The 20,329-nt window shown below is 42.5% G+C and overlaps 1 protein-coding gene across 1 annotated transcript; it reads left to right on the top strand.

The window, feature by feature from the left end:
• The first annotated feature begins 291 nt into the window (after positions 1 to 291).
• On the top strand, positions 292 to 19,789 carry LOC137524153 (indolethylamine N-methyltransferase-like). The gene is made up of 3 exons (XM_068243727.1): positions 292 to 468; positions 14,030 to 14,237; positions 18,317 to 19,789. The coding sequence occupies exons 1-3, from the start codon at positions 315 to 317 to the stop codon at positions 18,738 to 18,740; spliced, it is 786 nt and encodes a 261-aa protein (XP_068099828.1). The 5' UTR covers positions 292 to 314; the 3' UTR covers positions 18,741 to 19,789.
• Positions 19,790 to 20,329: the final 540 nt, after the last annotated feature.

Raw genomic sequence — 20,329 nt, forward strand, 5'->3', positions numbered from 1 at the left:
TGTATTTAAGCATCGGCATAACTGCAAAAATGTATGCAAAAATTTGCATAATCACAATTAGCTGCTTACGATAATCACTAGTATTCACATGGACACAGAGTTATTTGGAAAATAAGTGAATAATCAGTTATTTACTTTGTTAAGCACAGATCAGTCAGCTGAATCCTAGTCACTCACTAACCAAACAGTTGTAGGAAAATATTTATTCACACAATAACATGTGTATCTATCGGGTGCTGTATGACTATAAAGGGAACATGGAAGTCAGGTAGGGTAGAAAGTGGCAAAACCAAAGTGGACAAGATACCTCCAAGATGGAATGTGAAGCAAAGAAATTCTACCATAAACATGATGAATTTGCTTGTAGAGCTCTCCTTGAGACATATTACTCTAATAAGCAAGACATGGAGTTTGCAGATGATGCTTTGATATTTCCTATGATGAAGTTTCACTATATATTCAGCTCCGGTACGTATAGCTCACCAAATCTTTCTTATGGAAATAATACAGTTACTATAACAGCTATTGAATAAAAAAAGCTAATTTCTGCACAGTGCTTTAGTTCTTAAAATCTGTTGTAATTCATAAACTTAGAGGGGACGGATGAATGAGCAACACTGGAGGCTTAAAGAGAATCTGTACTGTGAAAGTCTTCTCCTAGCCCGCTCTGTGACATTTTCACCACTCCCCGCTGCTTTCTTGGTGATAAAATCACTGTTTTATTCATTGTTTTTGTAAGCAATGATGATGGCCAAAGAGGAAGTGCCTCATCAGAGTAGGTGCCTGTTTGCCGAGGCTCCTCTTAGGCCTGACTTGACAGTTGGAATGTTACTGCTTGTCTGTACTTTGAACTGATCTTTCTGCACTCACAGCTGTTCACAAGGTCACAGCTCTGTGAGGCAGACATGCTGGCTGTGAGCAGAGACCTTGCCTGTGACTTATACACACAGCACACAGGCGAGCAGAGGGGGCGTGGAGGGTATCTGCATAACTTCTCCCTATCACAGCAGAGGCAGTGCATTCCTCCCTGGGTCGACAAAGCTTGACAAAGAAAAGGAGATTAGATATATTACAGAGACAGTGCAACTAGAAAAGGCTGCAGTAAGACAGACGACATTAGAACAGGTATAGGAACTTATAGGATAGAAGAAATAAGGCTGAAAATTTTGTTACAGATTCTCTTTAATGGAACCTCTCATAGGGTATCGTATATGTGTATCAATACTTGTAACCTATGCCTGTGTCTTAAAATATATAGGCAGGCACTGTTGCATGCCTACTGGATCAGGCCTATGTTTCCCAGTGAGTTTGTACTGGTTGTGTCCTAATTGTCTTCGGATGGCCATAACTCCCAGCCCAGGCTATGGGTTATATATGCCCAACCAGGGATCTCCTCCTTGCTTTTGTACAAGTTTATGGGCTCTGCAGCTGGCTATATGGTGGGTAGGGATGGACAATTTAAATAATGAGAAACCTGCTGCCGCTCTGGGATTTCTTAAATAATTACCTTTATTGGAACATTAGAAAACCACTCACCATCCTACCCTAAAAACAATTAAAAGTAATGCGGAGCGCTCCTTGATACCACACTGCTCAGCATACCCACACACACGTCCCATTTACTCTGGTACCGGTACCAATCCTCTAAATTCCCCAGAGTGCTGGACAGCGTGGCTGCTGTATTGCCTATATGGTGATATTGATAAGCCGTGTCAAGTCTTAGGCTGCACAGTTCCTTCCGACTATGTATGGTATAAACTACAGGACAGGTGGCTCTTACCACCCCACCGGTAGTATAACTTGTCAGTTCATCTTGTCCCGATGTAATCCCGTCAGGTTCCTTCTTTTGTCTTCGGCTCAACCCTGCCTGCACCACAGCGGGGAGTCTATGGCTGTTGGCTCTACCCCGGGTGATAGGAATGAACGGGGAGCTTACGAGGACCGAAGTTCAGCTAGTTGCAGCTCGGCTGGCCGGCTAATAGAAGCGCTCAAAACGCATGTTGCGATGAAGCCCCGCCCATCGACGCGTTGCGCCCGCCCACTGCGAGCTTCGTCAGGATGTATGACGCAACATGCGTTTTGAGCGCTTCTATTAGCCGGCCGGCCGAGCTGCAACTAGCTGAACTTCGGTCCTCGTAAGCTCCCCGTTCATTCCTATCACCCGGGGTAGAGCCAACAGCCATAGGCTCCCCGCTGTGGTGCGGGCAGGGTTGAGCCGAAGACAAAAGAAGGAACCTGACGGGATTACATCGGGACAAGATGAACTGACGAGTTATACTACCGGTGGGGTGGTAAGAGCCACCTGTCCTGTAGTTTATACCATACATAGTCGGGAGGAACTGTGCAGCCTAAGACTTGACACGGCTTATCAATATCACCATATAGGCAATACAGCAGCCACGCTGTCCAGCACTCTGGGGAATTTAGAGGATTGGTACCGGTACCAGAGTGAATGGGACGTGTGTGTGGGTATGCTGAGCAGTGTGGTATCAAGGAGTGCTCCGCATTACTTTTAATTGTTTTTAGGGTAGGATGGTGAGTGGTTTTTTAATGTTTCAATAAAGGTAATTATTTAAGAAATCCCAGAGCGGCAGCAGGTTTCTCATTATTTAAATTGCAACTGTTCTCTATACCTGCAGCTGCTCCTGTAATTTACAGTGAAAGGTTAACTATCACAGGTGAGTGAGATAGACAGGTTTATTGTTTTTTAGGGTAGGGATGGACAAACATCAAAATTTTGTGTTCCCAAACGCGTTCGCACATTTTACCGAAATACGAAAGTTTGCGGCGAGCTCCATAGACTTTAATAGCCACTAGTGGGCGGCATTGAAGATGGAAGAGAACTGTCACATGCACACACACCGCCTTTCGACGCTTGGAATGCGAAAGCAGAAGGAAGAGGTGAGTAATTCTTTCCACACTTGCTGCCGCTGCCATGCTGATGTACTGTCTGGAGGGGAAGCATGGACAGGGTGGACACACTGTGCCCACGGCTTGGCTCTCCTTCCAGACTACCTATACTGGGGCAACTATATTATCCACCTATACTGGGGCAACTATACTCCCTATACTGGGGCATGTATACTACCTATACTGGGGCAACTATACTAGCTACCTATACTGGGGCAACTATACTACATATACTGGGGGCAACTGTACTAGCTACCTATACTGGGACAACTATACTAGCTACCTATACTGGGGCAACTATACTACTTATACTGAGGGCAACTATACTACCTATACTGGGGCAGCTACCTATACTGGGGACAACTATACTAGCTACCTATACTGGGGCAACTATACTACTTATACTGAGGGCAACTATATTACCTATACTGGGGCAGCTACCTATACTGGGGACAACTATACTAGCTACCTATACTGGGGCAACTATACTACTTATACTGAGGGCAACTATATTACCTATACTGGGGCAGCTACCTATACTGGGGACAACTATACTAGCTACCTATACTGAAGGCAACAATATTGGCTACCTATAGTGGGGGCAACTATACTAGCTACCTATACTGGGGTAACTATACCTGGCTACCTACTTACCTATACTGAGAGAATTTTTAGGTGCTGTGCGATCATTCCAAATCGGGGAAGTTGCATCCTTACAAGTTTGCATCAGGCAGCAAAAAGTTTAGAAACGGCCCTGTCTACAGTATTTAAGAACACATTGTAAACCTGTCTGTAGTAAAAAATAGTGATCAGGTTCAGCTTTTTTTTTTTGCCTGTTCAAAAGTGAGGAGCTTCCTCCCACATCTAGTAGATCGCCCAGTTGTGTATCCAGAGGCCCATTTTATGTTGGTATTATGCACAGTGCCCGGCAGGAAGCCTGGGTGTTCTGTGAATGGCATCATGGGAGACAAGTGTCCCACCAGGGCATGTTTCTTTCTAATCTCATTCCGCGTGATCAAGGTGTCTCTGAGAAATATATTATTTTTGATATTTTTGCGAGATCAGACTTAGTTTAGAACCTCTTAACCCCTTCAGACCACAGGTGTTTTCACCTTCAGGATGGAAGCAATTTTTCCCTGTCGGCGCTCCTCCCATTCATTCACCAATAACTTTATCACTACTCATCAGTGATCACACATAAATGATCTATATGTTGTTTTTCTCGCCACAAATTAAGATTTTTATGAGCAATACTTGTTTTTAGTAATTACATATATACACAAACGCAAAAAAGAAAAAATACACTATTTATCCAATTCCATCCCCTATAGATTTAAAATAAGCAATGCTACTATTGATACAACCACCCATTTTAATTGCCCATTAGCCCTGGCTATCACAACATTTAAATTATGTTCCCAGTGCAATGTATGGCGTCACTATATTATGTGGAAATAAAGATGTGTTTTTTTTTTTATTTTATTTTTTTGTGTCCCATCAATTGTAAGCCCTTATGTACTAAAATAACAGTAATATACCCTCATGACATACTTATTAAAAAAAATCTAAGTCCCTCAAGCAACTGTTTATGGAATTTTTTTTTACTGTTTTTTGGCCCCCAATTTGTTTGCTTGTTAACTGTGTTGGGGGGGGGGGGGGATAGAAGTGATTTAATTATATACATTTTTTTAATAAAATAATCTGTGGTGTGTAATTCAACTTTTAACCACTAGGAAACCTCCCTGCGATCGGAGAAGCCTTGCTTCCCTTCCCCAATCACCGAAACGGAAAACCGCCGGGGTGCGCACCACCACTTAAACACTGGACGAGAATACTCATTCAGTTTGCCTTTAGCAGCACCTATCTGGACAAGAATACTCCTCCATGTAGGTTTAAGTGTTTAAAAGGAGTATGACACCACCAACTCCTTATCTATATGGATGGGGGATCATCATCAACTATAGGGGGCCACTATTGGGATCACCCACTATGAAACAGGTAGGATTAAACTTCCCAGACTTGCAGAGCTATAACCTAACTGCCAGATTCCACCATGTCAGAGGTTGACAGGGGAAACAAGCCACTACAGTTTCACCTGCCAATCTCTGACATTGCAGAATATGGCAGCTAGGTTATAGCTCTGCAAGTCTGGGAAGTTTAATCCTACCTGTTTCATAGTGGCGTTAAGCTTTGATAAAGCTATCCTGGGTTTTTTAGACTTCTACAAAAATGTTGTTAAAGTTTCTAGTTTAATATCTTTATGCTTAAGGAGGATCGGTTTATAGGGGATATAGTAGTCTTGCAAATCTAAACTAAGCTGTGCTCTCCCCATTAGGAATAAGGGGAGTTGTTTGCGATCACAGAGCTCTTTGGGGATTTTTATGGTAAGAGGAGAAAAATTAGATTACCGGTGTAAAATGTGTAATCTTGGTGCACCTGGGTCGGAGAAAAAAACAAAAGTTCACTTTTATGGTAATAAATTCAAAATCCTGACAATGCCCCAAATAGTGTGATATGATCCATGACTTTATCTAAGTCTAAGTAATATATCATCACCAAAAAAAAGCTGAACAAACTTTATGGGTCCCCAGGGTGATTCCCTTGAATATATCATTCTGAAGAAGGGAGTGGAACAAGGTCTCCACCACTAGATTAAATAAAAGAGGAGATAGGAGACAACCCTGTCTCACCACTGTCCCCAGGTCTAGTGACCAACTCAGGGCCTCCACTAGTGAAATCCATGCACAAGGTTTGGCATGCACAAGGCCCATATATGAAACAAAATGACTGGAACATCCAAAAACTTTCAACACCCTCATCATCCATGACATCATCCATGACCATTCAATACTGTCAAAGACATTCTCATCATTTAATGCCAAGAATGCCTAAGACCCCATCACACTGCCAGACAGTCTATTGTGTTCCAGAGCTGCCACTGCTTTTCAGATGTTGAATACCTCTGTTCCTGCCTGTCACAAAAACCCATGTGCAAGGTGTACATGGCAGCTGGGCGCAGGGCTTTCTGGTGCATGGTGAGCCTAATTGACATCTCATTCTGCTGCTGCTGCACAAATTATTATCTTTGATAATAATTTAAAATCCATGTTCAATAAGGAGATTGGCCTATATGAAGCTGGGTCTAATGGATCTTTACCTAATTTCAGTATCATTTTAATAAATACATCAATATCATTAGCCGTCAGGGGAATGTACCTGTCTCATAGATTACATTGTAAAGTCCTGATAGGAAGGAACTTATCTCTGAGTTTAAGAGGTTGTAGAACGCATGGCATAGTCCATCAGGACCTGAAACCTTACCCAAAGCAGAGAGTTTTGTCACACTCTTCACTGCTTGAGGTGTGATAGCAGCGTTCATGGCCTCTAGTAGAAGAAATTTCCAGTAAGTTGACAAGACCCAGACAGCGAGAATGGTCGTCTGGGTTCCTCAGTCTTGGGCTATAAAAATCTTCATAAAAAGTCATGATGGCCTTGGCTATGTCTCCCAGACAACCACAGAGTTACCCTTTGCTGTCCTTAAAGCGGAATATAACCCTGCATTCCAACTTTGCCCCCCAGTCCCCCCCGCAGCCCAAGTTTAGATAGATACATTCAAATAAACAAAATGTAACAAGTGAGGAATGTTACACACTCTTTGGCTGTCCTCCAGCTCCTGCACAGTCAGAGAGAGTGAGTCACATTCCACACTTATTACATTTTGTTTTGCTTAAATGTATCTATCTAAACTTCGGCTGCGGGGAGCAGTTCTCTCCAGGAACTTTAAAGCTCTGTGTGTAACCCTTCCAATGCTGGTCTAGTAAAAAAAAAAATGCTGGTTGCATATAATATGCTGTAAATAATGTTTTAGAGCAAAGTTGAAATGCAGGGTTATTTTCCGCTTTAAGTTAAGAAATAGTCACAGGGGTCCCCCGGTCTTAGTTTAATTTCCCAGACCTTGCCCGACTCCCCCTTATTTTGCATAGATACAGTACTTGCTCTAGAGATTTTATTGTACTTCTCCAGACAGAGGTCATTGTCACTGTTACACTCACCAAGAGCCGCAGTGTCCCTCTTGTGCATGCATGTTCTCGCGGGTGCGTGGGAGCAGCTGCGGCCTTGTGAGTTTAGACGGCTGCGTCACGGGGTGTCATGCCCTCTGCACTTCCTGGCTACTGCATGGACCACATGTGAATATGCTTGTGCACACAAACACGAATATGTGTGTGCACGCGAATGCATACGCAAATTTGAAACTTGCGACCAAATTGGCTGGGCTGTCATTTAAAAGGTTGCCCAGCCTGAGGACCAGTGCTGTCTGTCCGTAGCACCTTCAGTGTGTCCGTGCACTGAGTCTTATTGCCTAGATCCTGATTTGTTATGACCTTGTCTGTGACCTGACCAAACCTCTCTGATTGCATGCCTATTGATCCTTCCCTGTGACCCCAACCATGTATCTGATTGCCGCCTGCTTATTGATCCTTGCCTGTGCCCCGACCACATCTCTGATTGCCACCTGCCTCAGACCCTTGCTTGTGACCCTGATTACGTTTGTCTGCTGCTAGCCTTGAACCTTGCTAGTGAACTCTACTTTGTGTTCTGCATTCTGCTCTGTGTGCATTTGACTTCTGATTGACTCCACATCCCAGCTCCACCTTTTCTCCCCTGTCGCCTGTGGGTCAATCCCTTTGATTGTGGCCCGGTGGCCACCAGGCAGCAAAGAAATCCATTGCCTGCTATGGGTAGCCTCCCATCATCCCCGGGGGGGGGGGGGGGGTGGTCTGGTGAAGACCCATGGCCACTTAGACTCCTGCAGTCTGGTGTTGTAGATGAGGTCTAGAGGGGGAAGTGGTTTCCCAATAATTCTCTCCGCTGAGTTGATGGCCCTCTGCATTTTGTATCTGTCGCTGGTGGGTGAGCCAGCAAACCAGACCAGGAGGGACGAGCAAAGGACCGACTCAATGGTGGCAGAGTAGAAGAACTTCAGGAGTTCATGAGCCATACCAAACTTCTTAAGTTGGCAAAGGAAGAAGAGTCTTTGCTGTGCCTTCCTCTGTGTTGAGATGGTGTTGGCCCTCTAGGTCAGGTCATCCGAGATGGTTGTTCCAAGGAGGTACCTTTGTACCTTTGGTGCCATCAATATAGATTGGGGGTGGGTTGGTGGCATTATTCCATGACAATCTCAATGGTTTTGGTTGTGTTTAGGACTAGCCTGTTCTCTCTGGACCAATTTGAAGGTGTGTACCAGGCTTATTGCTCACTGATAACTAGAGCTAATAAAATGTGTGTGGCTATGAACACTTGTGAGCACTTGTGAGCACAGGAACAGGCACATATTATTACATTGCATGAACAGCGCACAGCAATATTACCTTTACTTCCTCGTGTAAGTAACACGAGATACGCTAGTACCATCACCCGCGGTACTGTAGTAGCGCATCTGCTACAGTGTTGTTTGCGAATTTTTGGCACAGTCATTTTCACATTAAAAATGCCTTTTTCAATATCGAGAATGTGTTTTTGCAATATGGCGTCAATCCACAAAAACATTAATTTTACTGCAAAAAAGTGTGAAACCGTTTACTTTAGCACAATTTTCTATATGGCATTTTCACCCGAAAGTACAATTTAACATTATTTTTGTAAAAAGATAATGCAAAAAGAATATTGGCATTTTTGCACGTCACTGGTCCGCTACTACGGTAACACACAGGTTACTATAGTAATGGTTGCACTACTGGAGTACCAGTGAAGCTAGAGTACCAATGGGGATGAATCCCTATGTGGAGAGATATGGAGTTTCTAGTGGCAGTGAAGGCGCAACCCTAATTTCTAACACCATTAAAATATACAAAACATGTTGTAAAATGCTCGGTAAACCTATTACATATGTATCTCTAACTCTAAGCTCTCCACTTTGGGGAAATTTAAACCTACCTGAACTTCTTTCTGTTCCAGATATACATTTTTGGCATAAGTTTAATATCAAGTACATATCTCAAGTATTTCAAGAAGGCGTGTTCAAAAACTTCATGAACATGCGTGCAGAATGTAACCTTCCTAGACATGCCCTCTTTCGCTATTTTCAGTTGAGGCACGCAATAAAAAAAAATTAGGTCTCATGAGAGTTGTGCTAACCCCCTCAAATCTTGAATCTATACTTCTAAAACTAGACAAGACTAAGCAAATTTCCACATGTTATTCCTTTATTATGACTCAAATTAATACCCGCAGAATTCAGAATACTAGAGATAAATGGTTAATTATTGAACACAGGGATGAGCAGAAACTATGCCAGTGCGAATTTACGCATCGTAGTTCGCATCTACGCATCATGGTTTGTAGGTGCAGTTTCAAAACTACGCTTATGAATTTACGCATAGTGAATTACCGCTACGCGTAGCTTACGCCCACTATTGCGTAGTGAACTACCAATGCGTTCATTGTGGCTAATTTTCCACGTGCAGTTGCATGCTTACAAATTTACGCATTGGAAAGGGGTATGTACGCAAAGAAGAGTTACCGGTACAAGCATTTACTGAAGAATTCATGCGTAAAATTTTCTGCATACGGGCAAAAGCATCTGCATACAATATGCTTCGCACTACGCCTAATTGCGTATTTTAACACGTAGTCTACAAAATGCATATGAAGCGAATATTTGATTTTGAAGCCGTAGTTTGGCGAAGCTTAATTGCGTAAAACTACGTGTAGTTCCAGCGTAGCGAAGTTGCCTGACTACGACCATCCCTAATTGAACCTAATATCTCACAGGAGGATTGGTCTGAACTAGTTGAATTTTTCCCTAAGGTGGTTATTGCTTCCTATAATAAATTACTGCGTGTCAAGTGGTTTAACTAAGCAGACCTCTCACCACGTAGACTTACTAAAATGAATACACTACACAATGGATGTTGTTTCAAGTGCAAATTGCCCAGTGCCAATTTCATTCACTGTGTCTGGGAGTGTCCACTGGTAAATCGATACTGGAAGTCAGTAATACACTTTTTTAAGAGATACCCTTCAATTACCAGTTAACCTTGACTTAAATTATGTATGCTGGGGATCATGGGAAAAATCACATGTTCTAAATACCAACTAATATTACTCAGGCTATTACTACACTATGCCAGGAAATCTTTAATCCACAAATGGAAATTACCCTCGATACCCTCCTTATTAGACTGGAAAATATTGGTAAATTTTGGCACTCCCACTTTACAAATTGACTTATCAATCACGCAATCAATATAATAGTGGCAAAAAGTTTCTGTACCGTGTTAGCCAAACAAATTATATAGGTAGAAAAAACGTTTTGTAAAAAATAATACCTTTTAAAAAGACTCTGAAGCCTTTTAAAAATCCTTTTTTTACTACACAATCCAGTTTAACACATTAGCCCTACCTAAACTGCTGCATCCCCGTGGCTGTAAGCTATCTAAATCCCCCCTAACTCCCTGGGGGGCAATCTGGGCAGCGCTTCCGGGAGAGGCAGAGCTATGAGCCGCAGCTCTGCCTCTCAGCGCGTCTGTCAGCCCGGATCGCCACCTCTCCCCCGACCCTCTCAGTCTTCCTTCACTGAGAGGGGCGGGGGGGAGAGGCGGAGATCCGGAAGAGTAGAGGGCAGCAAAATCCACGACCAAGAAAGTTGTGGATTTTGCAGGGGAGAGGGAGGGCTAGTTAGGGTGGATTTAGATAGATTACAGCCGCAGGGATGCGGCGGTTTAGGTAGGGTTAATGTGTTAAACAGGATTGTGTAATAAAAAAAGGATTTTTAAGAGGCTTCAGAGACCAGAGTCTCTTTAATGGCTAGCTCTATCAGTTACCTATTAAAAGGTATTATTTTTTACAAAACGTTGTTTTTTTCTACGTTTGCAATCAATATAATAAATTTGATAGAGTGTGGAATAAATGAGTGAACTCCTCGGAAACTATGATTCCAAACTTGGATATTAATGTTGCTGTACAAAATTTATGTCTTCTACCATAACCCCAGAATCATATTTACTTGGTTTAACCACTTCACCACTGAGGGGTTTTACCCCCTGAGCACCAGAGCAATTTTCACCTTTCAGCGCTCCTTCCATTCATTCGTCTATAACTTTATCATTACTTATCGCAATGACATGAACTATATCTTGTTTTTTTCCGCCACCAATTAGGCTTTCTTTAGGTGGGACATTATGCCAAGAATTATTTTATTCTAAATGTGTTTTAATGGGAAAATAGGAAAAAATGTGGGAACAAATTATTATTTTTCAGTTTTCAGCCATTATAGTTTTTAAATAATGCATGCTACTGTAATTAAAACCCATAAAATGTATTTGCCCTTTTGTCCCTGTCATAAAACCGTTTAAATTAAGTCCCGATCACAATGTTTGGCACCAATATTTTATTTGGAAATAAAGGTGCATTTTTTTCAGTTTTGCGTCCATCCCTAATTACAAGCCCATAGTTTATAAAGTAACAGTGTTGTACCCTCCTGACATAAATATTTAAAAAGTTCAGTCCCTAAGGTAACTATTTATGTATTTTTTTTATTTTACATTTTTTTATTTTTTTTTAATTACAAAAAAAAAAAATTGGGAGTGTGGGAGGTAGTGAGTTAATTTTTTGTGTAAAAGTAATTTATTTGTATGTGAAAAATGTTTAGGGTGTGGTTTTACTATTTGGCCACAAGATGGCCACAGTAACTTTTTGTTTTAATGCGACCTCCAAGCGTCCTTCCGGACTCTTGGAGGAAGTACTAGGCGGCTGGGTAAGTGTGTTTTTTTTTTCACAATGACCGCGCTGCTCATCGGAGAGCAGCGGATCATTGCGGGGCTTAGATCAACGAACGGGAATGGATTTTCTCGTACATTGATCTCCGGGCAAGCGGCGGGCGGCGTGTTTACGAACGGCCGGCGGCGTGTTTACGAGCGGGAGCGCGGGCAGCGGCGGGAGTGCGCAAAGTACGGATTTCTCCGTCCCTGGGGGTTAAAGGATAGAAAAAGGGACGGAGAAATCCGTACGGGCGGGGGTAAAGTGGTTAAAGTACACTCTGATTATGTTCTTTTATGAACCTCCCCTTTTTTACTGAGATGATGCTATGACATATATAGAAACTGTATATAAATGTCTATATGATAAAACTCTTTCTATTAGACTACGCTTTGTACAAGAGATGCAACTGGATCCCCTTCTTTTCTTCTTTTTTTTTTCTTTTTTTTTTCTTTCTCTTCTCTCCTCCTTTTTCTTATTGTTATTTTGTATTTTAACCGTCCTGGCGGTAACCCCGAATGTAGTTCGGGGTAAGCCGCGCAGGAGGTTTTCTCCGGCCCTACTGGGACGATTTTCTTATTTTTTTTTTTGCTGGACGCAGCTAGCACACTGATCGCCGCCACCCCGCACCCAATCGCCGCTATACGTTGCGGCGCGCGGCCCCCCCCCCAGACCCCATGTGCTGCCTGGCCAATCAGTGCCAGGCAGCGCCGAGGGGTGGATCGGGACTCCCAATGACGTCACGACGTCGGTGACGTCGGTGACGTCATCCCGCCCTGTCGCCATGGCGACGGGGGGAAGCCCTCCAGGAAATCCCGTTCTTTGAACGGGATTTAATGATTGGAGATCACCGAAGGTGATCGAAGCGGGCGGGGGGCTATCATGTAGCGAGCCCTGGGCTCGCTACATGATTTAAAAAAAAACAAAAACTGCCGCGCTGCCTCCTGGCGGAATTTTTCATACCGCCAGGAGGGTTAACTGTGTTTTATGTTTTTGTTTATAAGAAAACTTCTCATTTAAAAATAAATAAATAAAAAAAAAAGAGTACCAGTGGGGAAGCTATTAGTATATCTTGCGAAACTTATGCACGGAAGTAACGGTAATATTGCTGTGCACTGTGCAGGCACTGTAATATTATTATGTTTAAAGAACAACTACCAGAGAAACTGTTCTTCTGTAAACCCCACATACCGATAGAGCTTTTAGCCAGCAACAATAGAAAGCTTTTCAGAAGTCTATCATCACAGCCTGTGTGAAAAATATGCCTTGTTTACCAGCTGTTTGTAACAATTTGTGTCGGCATTGGGCTAGAGGCTAGAGCTATACCGTGTAGCTAGGTTCCGCTTCTCTGTTACTATTCACAGAGGAATGTTTTACTGTTTGTTTCTGCCCTGCCTGCTTTCTCACTGATCATATGAGAACAGCTAGGGGATTTTTAGATACAGACAAGGATCTGAAAAGAATGACTTGTACTTTTTCCTTACTTGGATGCTCCCATCCATTTGGGCTATTTCTGGCTGTAAACTGTTTACTTTAGACTGCAAGACACACAGAGAGAGAGAGAGAGAGAGAGAGAGAGAGAGAGAATGAAAGAGAGGGATAGGGAGTGGGGAACACAGAGCTGCAGCTGATGATTATTTACACACATTTGAAGCTATATTTCTGCTTTCTATCATTCTGAACAGATTCCCGTCACAGACATTACGGCCAGTGAAGATTGGTTCTGTATGCAGGATGTGCTGGACACGGTCCTCCATAGTAATGCCCACAGTAAAAAACGTTCTCTGTAAATGTCATATTTTCTTCACATAAAACCAGTGGCGTAGCTAGGGCGCTTTGGGATCCAGTGTGAGTTTTACATTACACCCCCCCCCAGCACTCTATACATAGCAATTTATACAGCGCACCAAAACCTGTCAAGGACAACACAGTGTCAGAGGTGCAAGAGGTGGATGGGAAACAGTTTGTTAATGATTACTACTATTAAAAGCATCTATACAAGTGATTATTATCAACACAGGACCAATAAAGAGTAAATACTGCAGTTGAAGTAGGGGCCCTTGGGGTCCCTCTGGCCCAAGGGCCCCGGCGTGGTTGCAGCCGCTGCACCCCCTATTGCTATGCCACTGCATAAAACATGAAAAGAGGGGAAAAAAAGCCTTTGTATTGCTATTTGCTAGTAACTACTGGAAACATATGTGGTATTCAGAATTTTAGTAAACTTACTTTGATAGTTATCCTTTAATGAATCATTCCCATAATTACCTATTTCATCAGTTTGCATACACTTTAGATTTGCTTTAACAGCTTCATGGTTATGATGTATTTAACATGGGAAATTTTGTTTTTAATAACTCTGCAGGTTTTGTAAAGGGAAATGTTTTGATGGATCTCAGTATGGGTTCCGTCATTCATCACCTCTACTCAGCTTGTGATGTCTTTAAGGAGATATATATACTTAAGCTCAATGAGAAATGTAAGATGGAGACAAGCAGATGGAAGGACTCTCACAATGGAGCTTATGATTGGACGCACGCATCAGCCCATGCCTCCCAGTTAGAAGGAAAGAGGTGAGCTGTTGTGTAAATGCGATCTATGGAAGGATGAAAGACCTTATTGCTCATGTGTATGGTGTAAGGCACAAAGTATTCCAGCAGCACAGAGTATTTCAAGCGTTTGATAAATTAAGGAGTAGTGATGATATTAATCGGCTAATTACGATTATGCAAAATTTCACATACATTTTTGCAATTATGGCCATATGTAATTACGATTTGGACATTCCATTGATTTCGGGTAATCCATTTGTAATTTTGTGCATAATGTTTGCATACGTTTCACACAATTTTGTGCTGTCTTTAGTTGATAATAGCAAAGCATGAAATCATCACCAATATTGATACGTATATTAAGGGGAATGGAAACAAGTATAAAAAAATAATTTTACAAAAAGACCTTGTGGTTTTTGAGAAAAAAAGATTAATAAGGCAACAGAAAACTGTTTTTTAAACTTAGAAAAATAGTCTAAAAACCATTTTTCCTTTTTATTTTTAGAAACTGAGAAACTCAATCGAGATTCTCAAAAACTAGAAGGTCTATTCAAAATATTCTTCCACTCTCAGGCTGGGAACACACTTAGCAGAAACGCTAGCGTTGCGGAAAACACAGCATACATGTGTATGTACAGTGCCAAGCACACAAATAACCATGCTGTGTTCCGTTCCTTTTTTATTGGACTGAGTCAGACTACAGTGTGACTGTCACTGATAAGAAATTACAACTATAAAACACTTTCCTAGCAAAAAAAGGCTTCTGAGAGCAGTAAAGAGATAAAAAGGTCAGTAGTTCATAGTCAGTGTGATTGCATCCTAATACCTCTAACACTTACACTCCCCTCTGACTGTACCCCCAGATTTTAGCTCTGGCATACTTCAATGAATGTTTCATTGAGCAAAAACAACAAAACAGTAAAAACTTAAAAAGTAGATTTAAATATAAAATAAAACTGTGAAATATCTTAAAAAGTATTTTTTACGAGAAGGGGGATAGATACAATTGTTGATTTCATTTGTTTATTTTCACCTTGGGTGTCCTTTAAGGTTCCTGACAATTTTGGCATATTGGCTGTGTCACTATTGACACAGCAATAACTTGATATTACCTATGCCACCACAGTTATACATATGTTTTTCAGGACAATATAGCTATGGTGGCCATATAGTATGGTGGCCATACACGGTACAATAAAAACGTTCAATTTTCTTGTTTATTCGATCTAAATGATCGAATTGAATGAAAGTTGAAAATATTTTTTTTTTTCGATCAAGAAATTCGAACGATTATCCCGTTTTTTCGGGAAAAATGATCGGACATGCTGGAAAAATGTTTATATTCGATCTAACGGAATAATCGAACTAAATTATCTAATTGAAAAATTGTACCATGTATGGCCACCCTAAGGTAACATTTTTTTCAAGTATTATTTAATTTAACAGGGCAATTTATTGAGAAAAATTAGGCGTAAACACAAACAAACGGCAAATTTTTTCATGTTTCTCCCTTCCTAACTTTTTTACATGACAAGTGTCACATTTTTAAAACACCTCAAAATAAATTATTTGGCTCATCACTAGTTGGGCAAGTAGCGTACGATTATCGTCAGCCTGTAGCGATTGCATGCGATCGCTGGGGCGCATAGTTTGAGGACCCCAGTGCTGTATAGATGTATTGCTAGGCAACAACATTTTAATGCATCTACACAGCATTGGGTGTCTGATAGTGATCCCATCCGATCACTATGGGCAGCAGCCATTACAGGTGTCTAGGAATTACGGTACAAGTACAGGTGACACAAGGGGTTAATTAGTTTGGTAGGGGTTAAAAGTTCTTTAAAAAAAACACTTTATCTTTTTTATTTTACACTGTCCCTTTAAAGAATAAAAAGGTTTTTTTTTTCATTGTAACTTTATGTGAATGACTGCTGCTAGCAGCAGTCATTCACAATTGGATCAATGCATGCATGTGCACGAGCACACGCACGAGCGATGGGGGTACACACATTATGCATTATGCAAATGTGAATGGGAACTTCCTCCCCCAGATTCTTACCTATGGAGAGGGAAGGCTCTGGGAAGGCTCTGAGTCCTATAGAGCTTTCCCCCTCCTCTCACAGTCCGCTTGTTCCAGCGCGGTCACCTCCGGTAGCAGTACCAGTCAAATATTGCTCTGTGCCGCTGCAGGAGGCTTCGGAAGTCTTCGAGAGTCCAAGTCCTCCTAAAAAAAGGGCAGCTCCATCCTGCGCCTGCGCTAGCACGTGCTCACGCATGCACAATATGGAGCAACCTGTCTTTGGGAGCACGTGGACTCTCGAAGACTTCCCATGGAGGGGGATTCAAATGGAAGTGACATTGCTGGAACGAGGGGACCATGAGAGTAGTGAAGAGCACAAATTTAGCAAAATTGTAAATTTGCATCGTAATTCAAATATTCAAAAAGAGTTAAAAAAATCCCTTTATTTGTATTTTTAAAATACATTTTCTCAAAAACTACAAGGTCTTTTTGGAAAATATTTTTTTTTACTTGCATCCACGATTCTCCTTAACCACTTAAGGAAAACAGGCTTAAAAAACCCTAGTGACCAGGCCATTTTTTTCCAATTAGGCCACTGCAGCTTTAAGGCCATGCTGCAGGGCCGTACAACTTAACTTACAGGTGATTCCCCCCCCCCCCCCCATCTCCCCACCAACAGAGCTTTCTGTTGGGGTGGTCTGATCCCTGCTGGCGTGTTTTTTTATTTATATTTATTTATGTTTAATTTTTAAATAAATTGTACTATTTTTTCCTTTATTTTATAGTAACCCCGCCTCCCACCCCCGCTAGCCAATGACAGCGATCAGCTGTCATGGGCTGATGCCTATGACAGCAGATTGCCTTTGTGCCTCTGTAAGGGACAGCGCTGCCTTAGATCGCAGTGCTGTATAGTGTTAATAGACGGCGGTTTCCTGTCTAACAGTCTCTTATTGTTGATTGCCGCTGGGAGACTGATGGCGGAGTTCCGTCATTCAAGCGGAAATGTGCGCTTCAGCGCGTGCAATCTATTGCAAAACATGCCCCCAGGACTTCTCGCCGATCAGCGTGTGGCTGTTGCCGCATCCTCACCAATTGGCGTGGAGCGGTTGTTAAGTAGTTAATGGACTAGATACTTCCAGGCAAAATTCTAAAAAAATCTGCTCACCTGAGGCTTCCTCCAGCCCCTGGCAGCCGTCCTGTACCCTCTCCAGAGTTCCGGTGGCTCCCGGTCTCCTCCGCTGTAGATGCCGTCCTCGCCAGGTCGGCTTTCTGGGTCGGCTTCTTGTGCGCTCCACCGTGCGGGTCACATGTTAGCGCTGATGTCACGTTACATCAAATAATGTATGCAGGGACGTACATACAGTATATTAGGGGGAAAAAAAGCCTGCAGACATATACACACAAGCACAATTACTTTTACTTATTCCTGTAAAACCAAAGACACGTACAACTGCTGCTGCTGCATTTGATCTGTGTTCAGTCATCAGAGCAGTAGAGTAGTGTCCTTGTGTGTTCCTGGCTCAGATGGGGAGAGATAAGTGTATAACTCAAGCCGGGACACTACCTAGCTGGGTAGATAAATAAATATATGTTTACTGAGCTGCTTCTCCCATCACAGGTCCTGCTCCCTGTGTTGCATTTCAGCACACAGATATGGAGAACACAGGCAGAGAGGGGGCGAGCTTCAGCAGAACTCAGGCAGAGAGGGGGACGGGCTTGAGCAGAACACAGGCAGAGAGGGGGCTAGCTTCAGCAGAACTCAGGCAGAGAGGGGGGCGGGCTTGAACAGAACACAGGCAGAGAGGGGGCGAGCTTCAGCAGAACTCAGGCAGAGAGGGGGTGGGCTTGAGCGGACTGCTCTCACTGCTATGGAGCTTCCTGATAAAGCAGCCGACTGAGAGTTCAGTGTGTGTTTTTTACTGCGGGGAAGGGGGGGGGGGAATTACAGCTCACAGGGCAGAATGAAACAGACAGCAGGGTAAGAGTCTGTTCTCATGTCCCTACTAGTATATAGTATTAATTAAAGCAGGTTGCTTTGTCTCTGGTACACTTTAAAGCCTCTGTTATTTTTGTTTCTCAGTGCCCAAGCCCAGGACAAGGATCAGCAACTAAAGGCAGCCATCCGTCACATTATACCCTGTAACTTTGATAATGAAAATATTACTCATCCTGAAGAGCTCCCGCTTGCCGATTGTGTCACCAGTATAACTATTCTGGAAGCCATCAGTGAAGATGAAGATGGTTTAATGAGGAACCTGGAAAAAATGTCAAAGCTGCTGAGACCTGGAGGACACCTGGTACTAATGGTGGCCTTAAATGCATCTTACTTTGTGGCTGGAGGAGAGAAGGTTCATCTGCTTACAGTTGATGAAAGCCTTATAAAAAATGCCCTCAGCAAGCTGGGCTTTGTTGTTGATTATTGCGCAGAGCAGAAAAGAAGGAACAAGAGCACACTTGCTGATCATACAGCTATTATGTTCATCACAGCTTGCAAGACCAAGTAGTTCAAGATAGCTACCAATCGTTATCTCAAAGCATACGCAGCAATCAACCCGTGAAAATATACAACAGAGCATCTATTAGGTTTAGGAAAGATTTAGGGGAATGTATCAGGTTATGGTTACTGATCAGAAGGTGTGGGTGATTAGATTGTGAGCTCCTCGGAAAACAGTCAATAACATGATTACTGTATGTACTCTGTAAAGTTCTGCAGAAGATGCCAGTGCTACATAAATACATAATAATATGGCCGGACATTAGACTATGGCTATGGTAGGATTGTGAGCTCCTCTGGGGACAGTCAGTGACATGACTATGTACTCTGTAATGTGCTGCAGAAGATGTAAATGCTATATAAATAAATAATAATATTAATATTAATATTAATAATAATAATAATAATAATAATAATAATAATAATAATAATAATTAATAATATCTGTGAAGTGCTGCAGGTGAAATAATTACACAGCAGAGTCACAGTTATCCAGAACTCAACTAATCAGAAGTCTCAACCAACCAGAACAAATCTTCGGCAGTACTCACAGTGGTGAAGGGCAACTTTTTAAGCTTTTGCTATGCTTAAAGAGGAACTCCAGTGAAAATAATGTAATAAAAAAAAGTGCTTAATTTTTACAATAAGTATGTGTTAAATGATTTAGTCAGTGTTTGCCCATTGTAAAATCTTTCCTCTACCTGATTTACAATCTGACATTTATCACATGGTGACATTTTTACTGCTGGCAGGTGATATCACTGGAAGTAGCTGCTGCTTGCTTTTTTGACAGTTGGAAACAGCTGTAAACAGTTATTTACCACAATGCAACAAGGTTCACATACAGGAAACTGCCAGGACCATGTTCCTCACAGTTTTCTGTGGGAGGGGTTTCACCACAATATCAGCCATACAGCGCCCCCTGATGATCCGTTTGTGAAAAGGAAAATATTCCTCATGGGAAAGGGGGTATCAGCTACTGATTGGGATGAAGTTCAATTCTTGGTTACGGTTTCTCTTTAAAGACTGGATTGGATGGATGGACCATGGCTGTCACAAGGTTAATATACTTTCAATTACTGTATTTTTACATTCAACCTCTTGAGGACTGCAGGGCTAAACCCCCCCCCCCCCCCCCCCCCCAGTGACCAGGCCATTTTTAGTAAAATTGGCCACTGCAGCTTTAAGGCCAAGCTGCAGGGCCGCACAACACTGCACACAAGTGATCCCCCCCTCCTTTACTCCCCACCAACAGAGCTCTCTGTTGGTGGGGTCTGATCGCTCCCCATGTTTATTTTTATTGCAATAAATATTATTGTATGTGGTTTTTTTTTTTAAACTGTCTCTTTAAACCCCCTCCCTCCCTCCCCACAGCCAGCCAATTACGGCGATCGGCTGTCATAGGCTTCTGCCTATGAGAGCCGATCACTCTCTTGTCCCCCAGGGGCTGTCCCCAGTGCAGCGCTGCTGCTGATCGCAGCGCTGCACAGTGTAAATAGACTGCGATCACGCCGTCCAACAGTCTCCGGAGCGGCTACAGTCTACCGAGCGGCAATAGCCACTTGGAGACTGAAGGCGGGTCGGAGCTCCGCCCCCCAA

The sequence above is a fragment of the Hyperolius riggenbachi genome, chromosome 7 (genome assembly GCF_040937935.1).
Source record: "Hyperolius riggenbachi isolate aHypRig1 chromosome 7, aHypRig1.pri, whole genome shotgun sequence".
Lineage (NCBI taxonomy): Eukaryota > Metazoa > Chordata > Amphibia > Anura > Hyperoliidae > Hyperolius > Hyperolius riggenbachi.

Excerpts from the sequence above, each read along its gene's own strand:
- LOC137524153 (XM_068243727.1), top strand. The coding sequence starts at position 315 with ATGGAATGTGAAGCAAAGAAATTCTACCATAAACATGATGAATTTGCT. Across the intron at positions 469-14,029 it reads TCACTATATATTCAGCTCCG|GTTTTGTAAAGGGAAATGTT; the intron begins GTACGTATAGCT and ends ATAACTCTGCAG. Across the intron at positions 14,238-18,316 it reads TCCCAGTTAGAAGGAAAGAG|TGCCCAAGCCCAGGACAAGG; the intron begins GTGAGCTGTTGT and ends TTTGTTTCTCAG.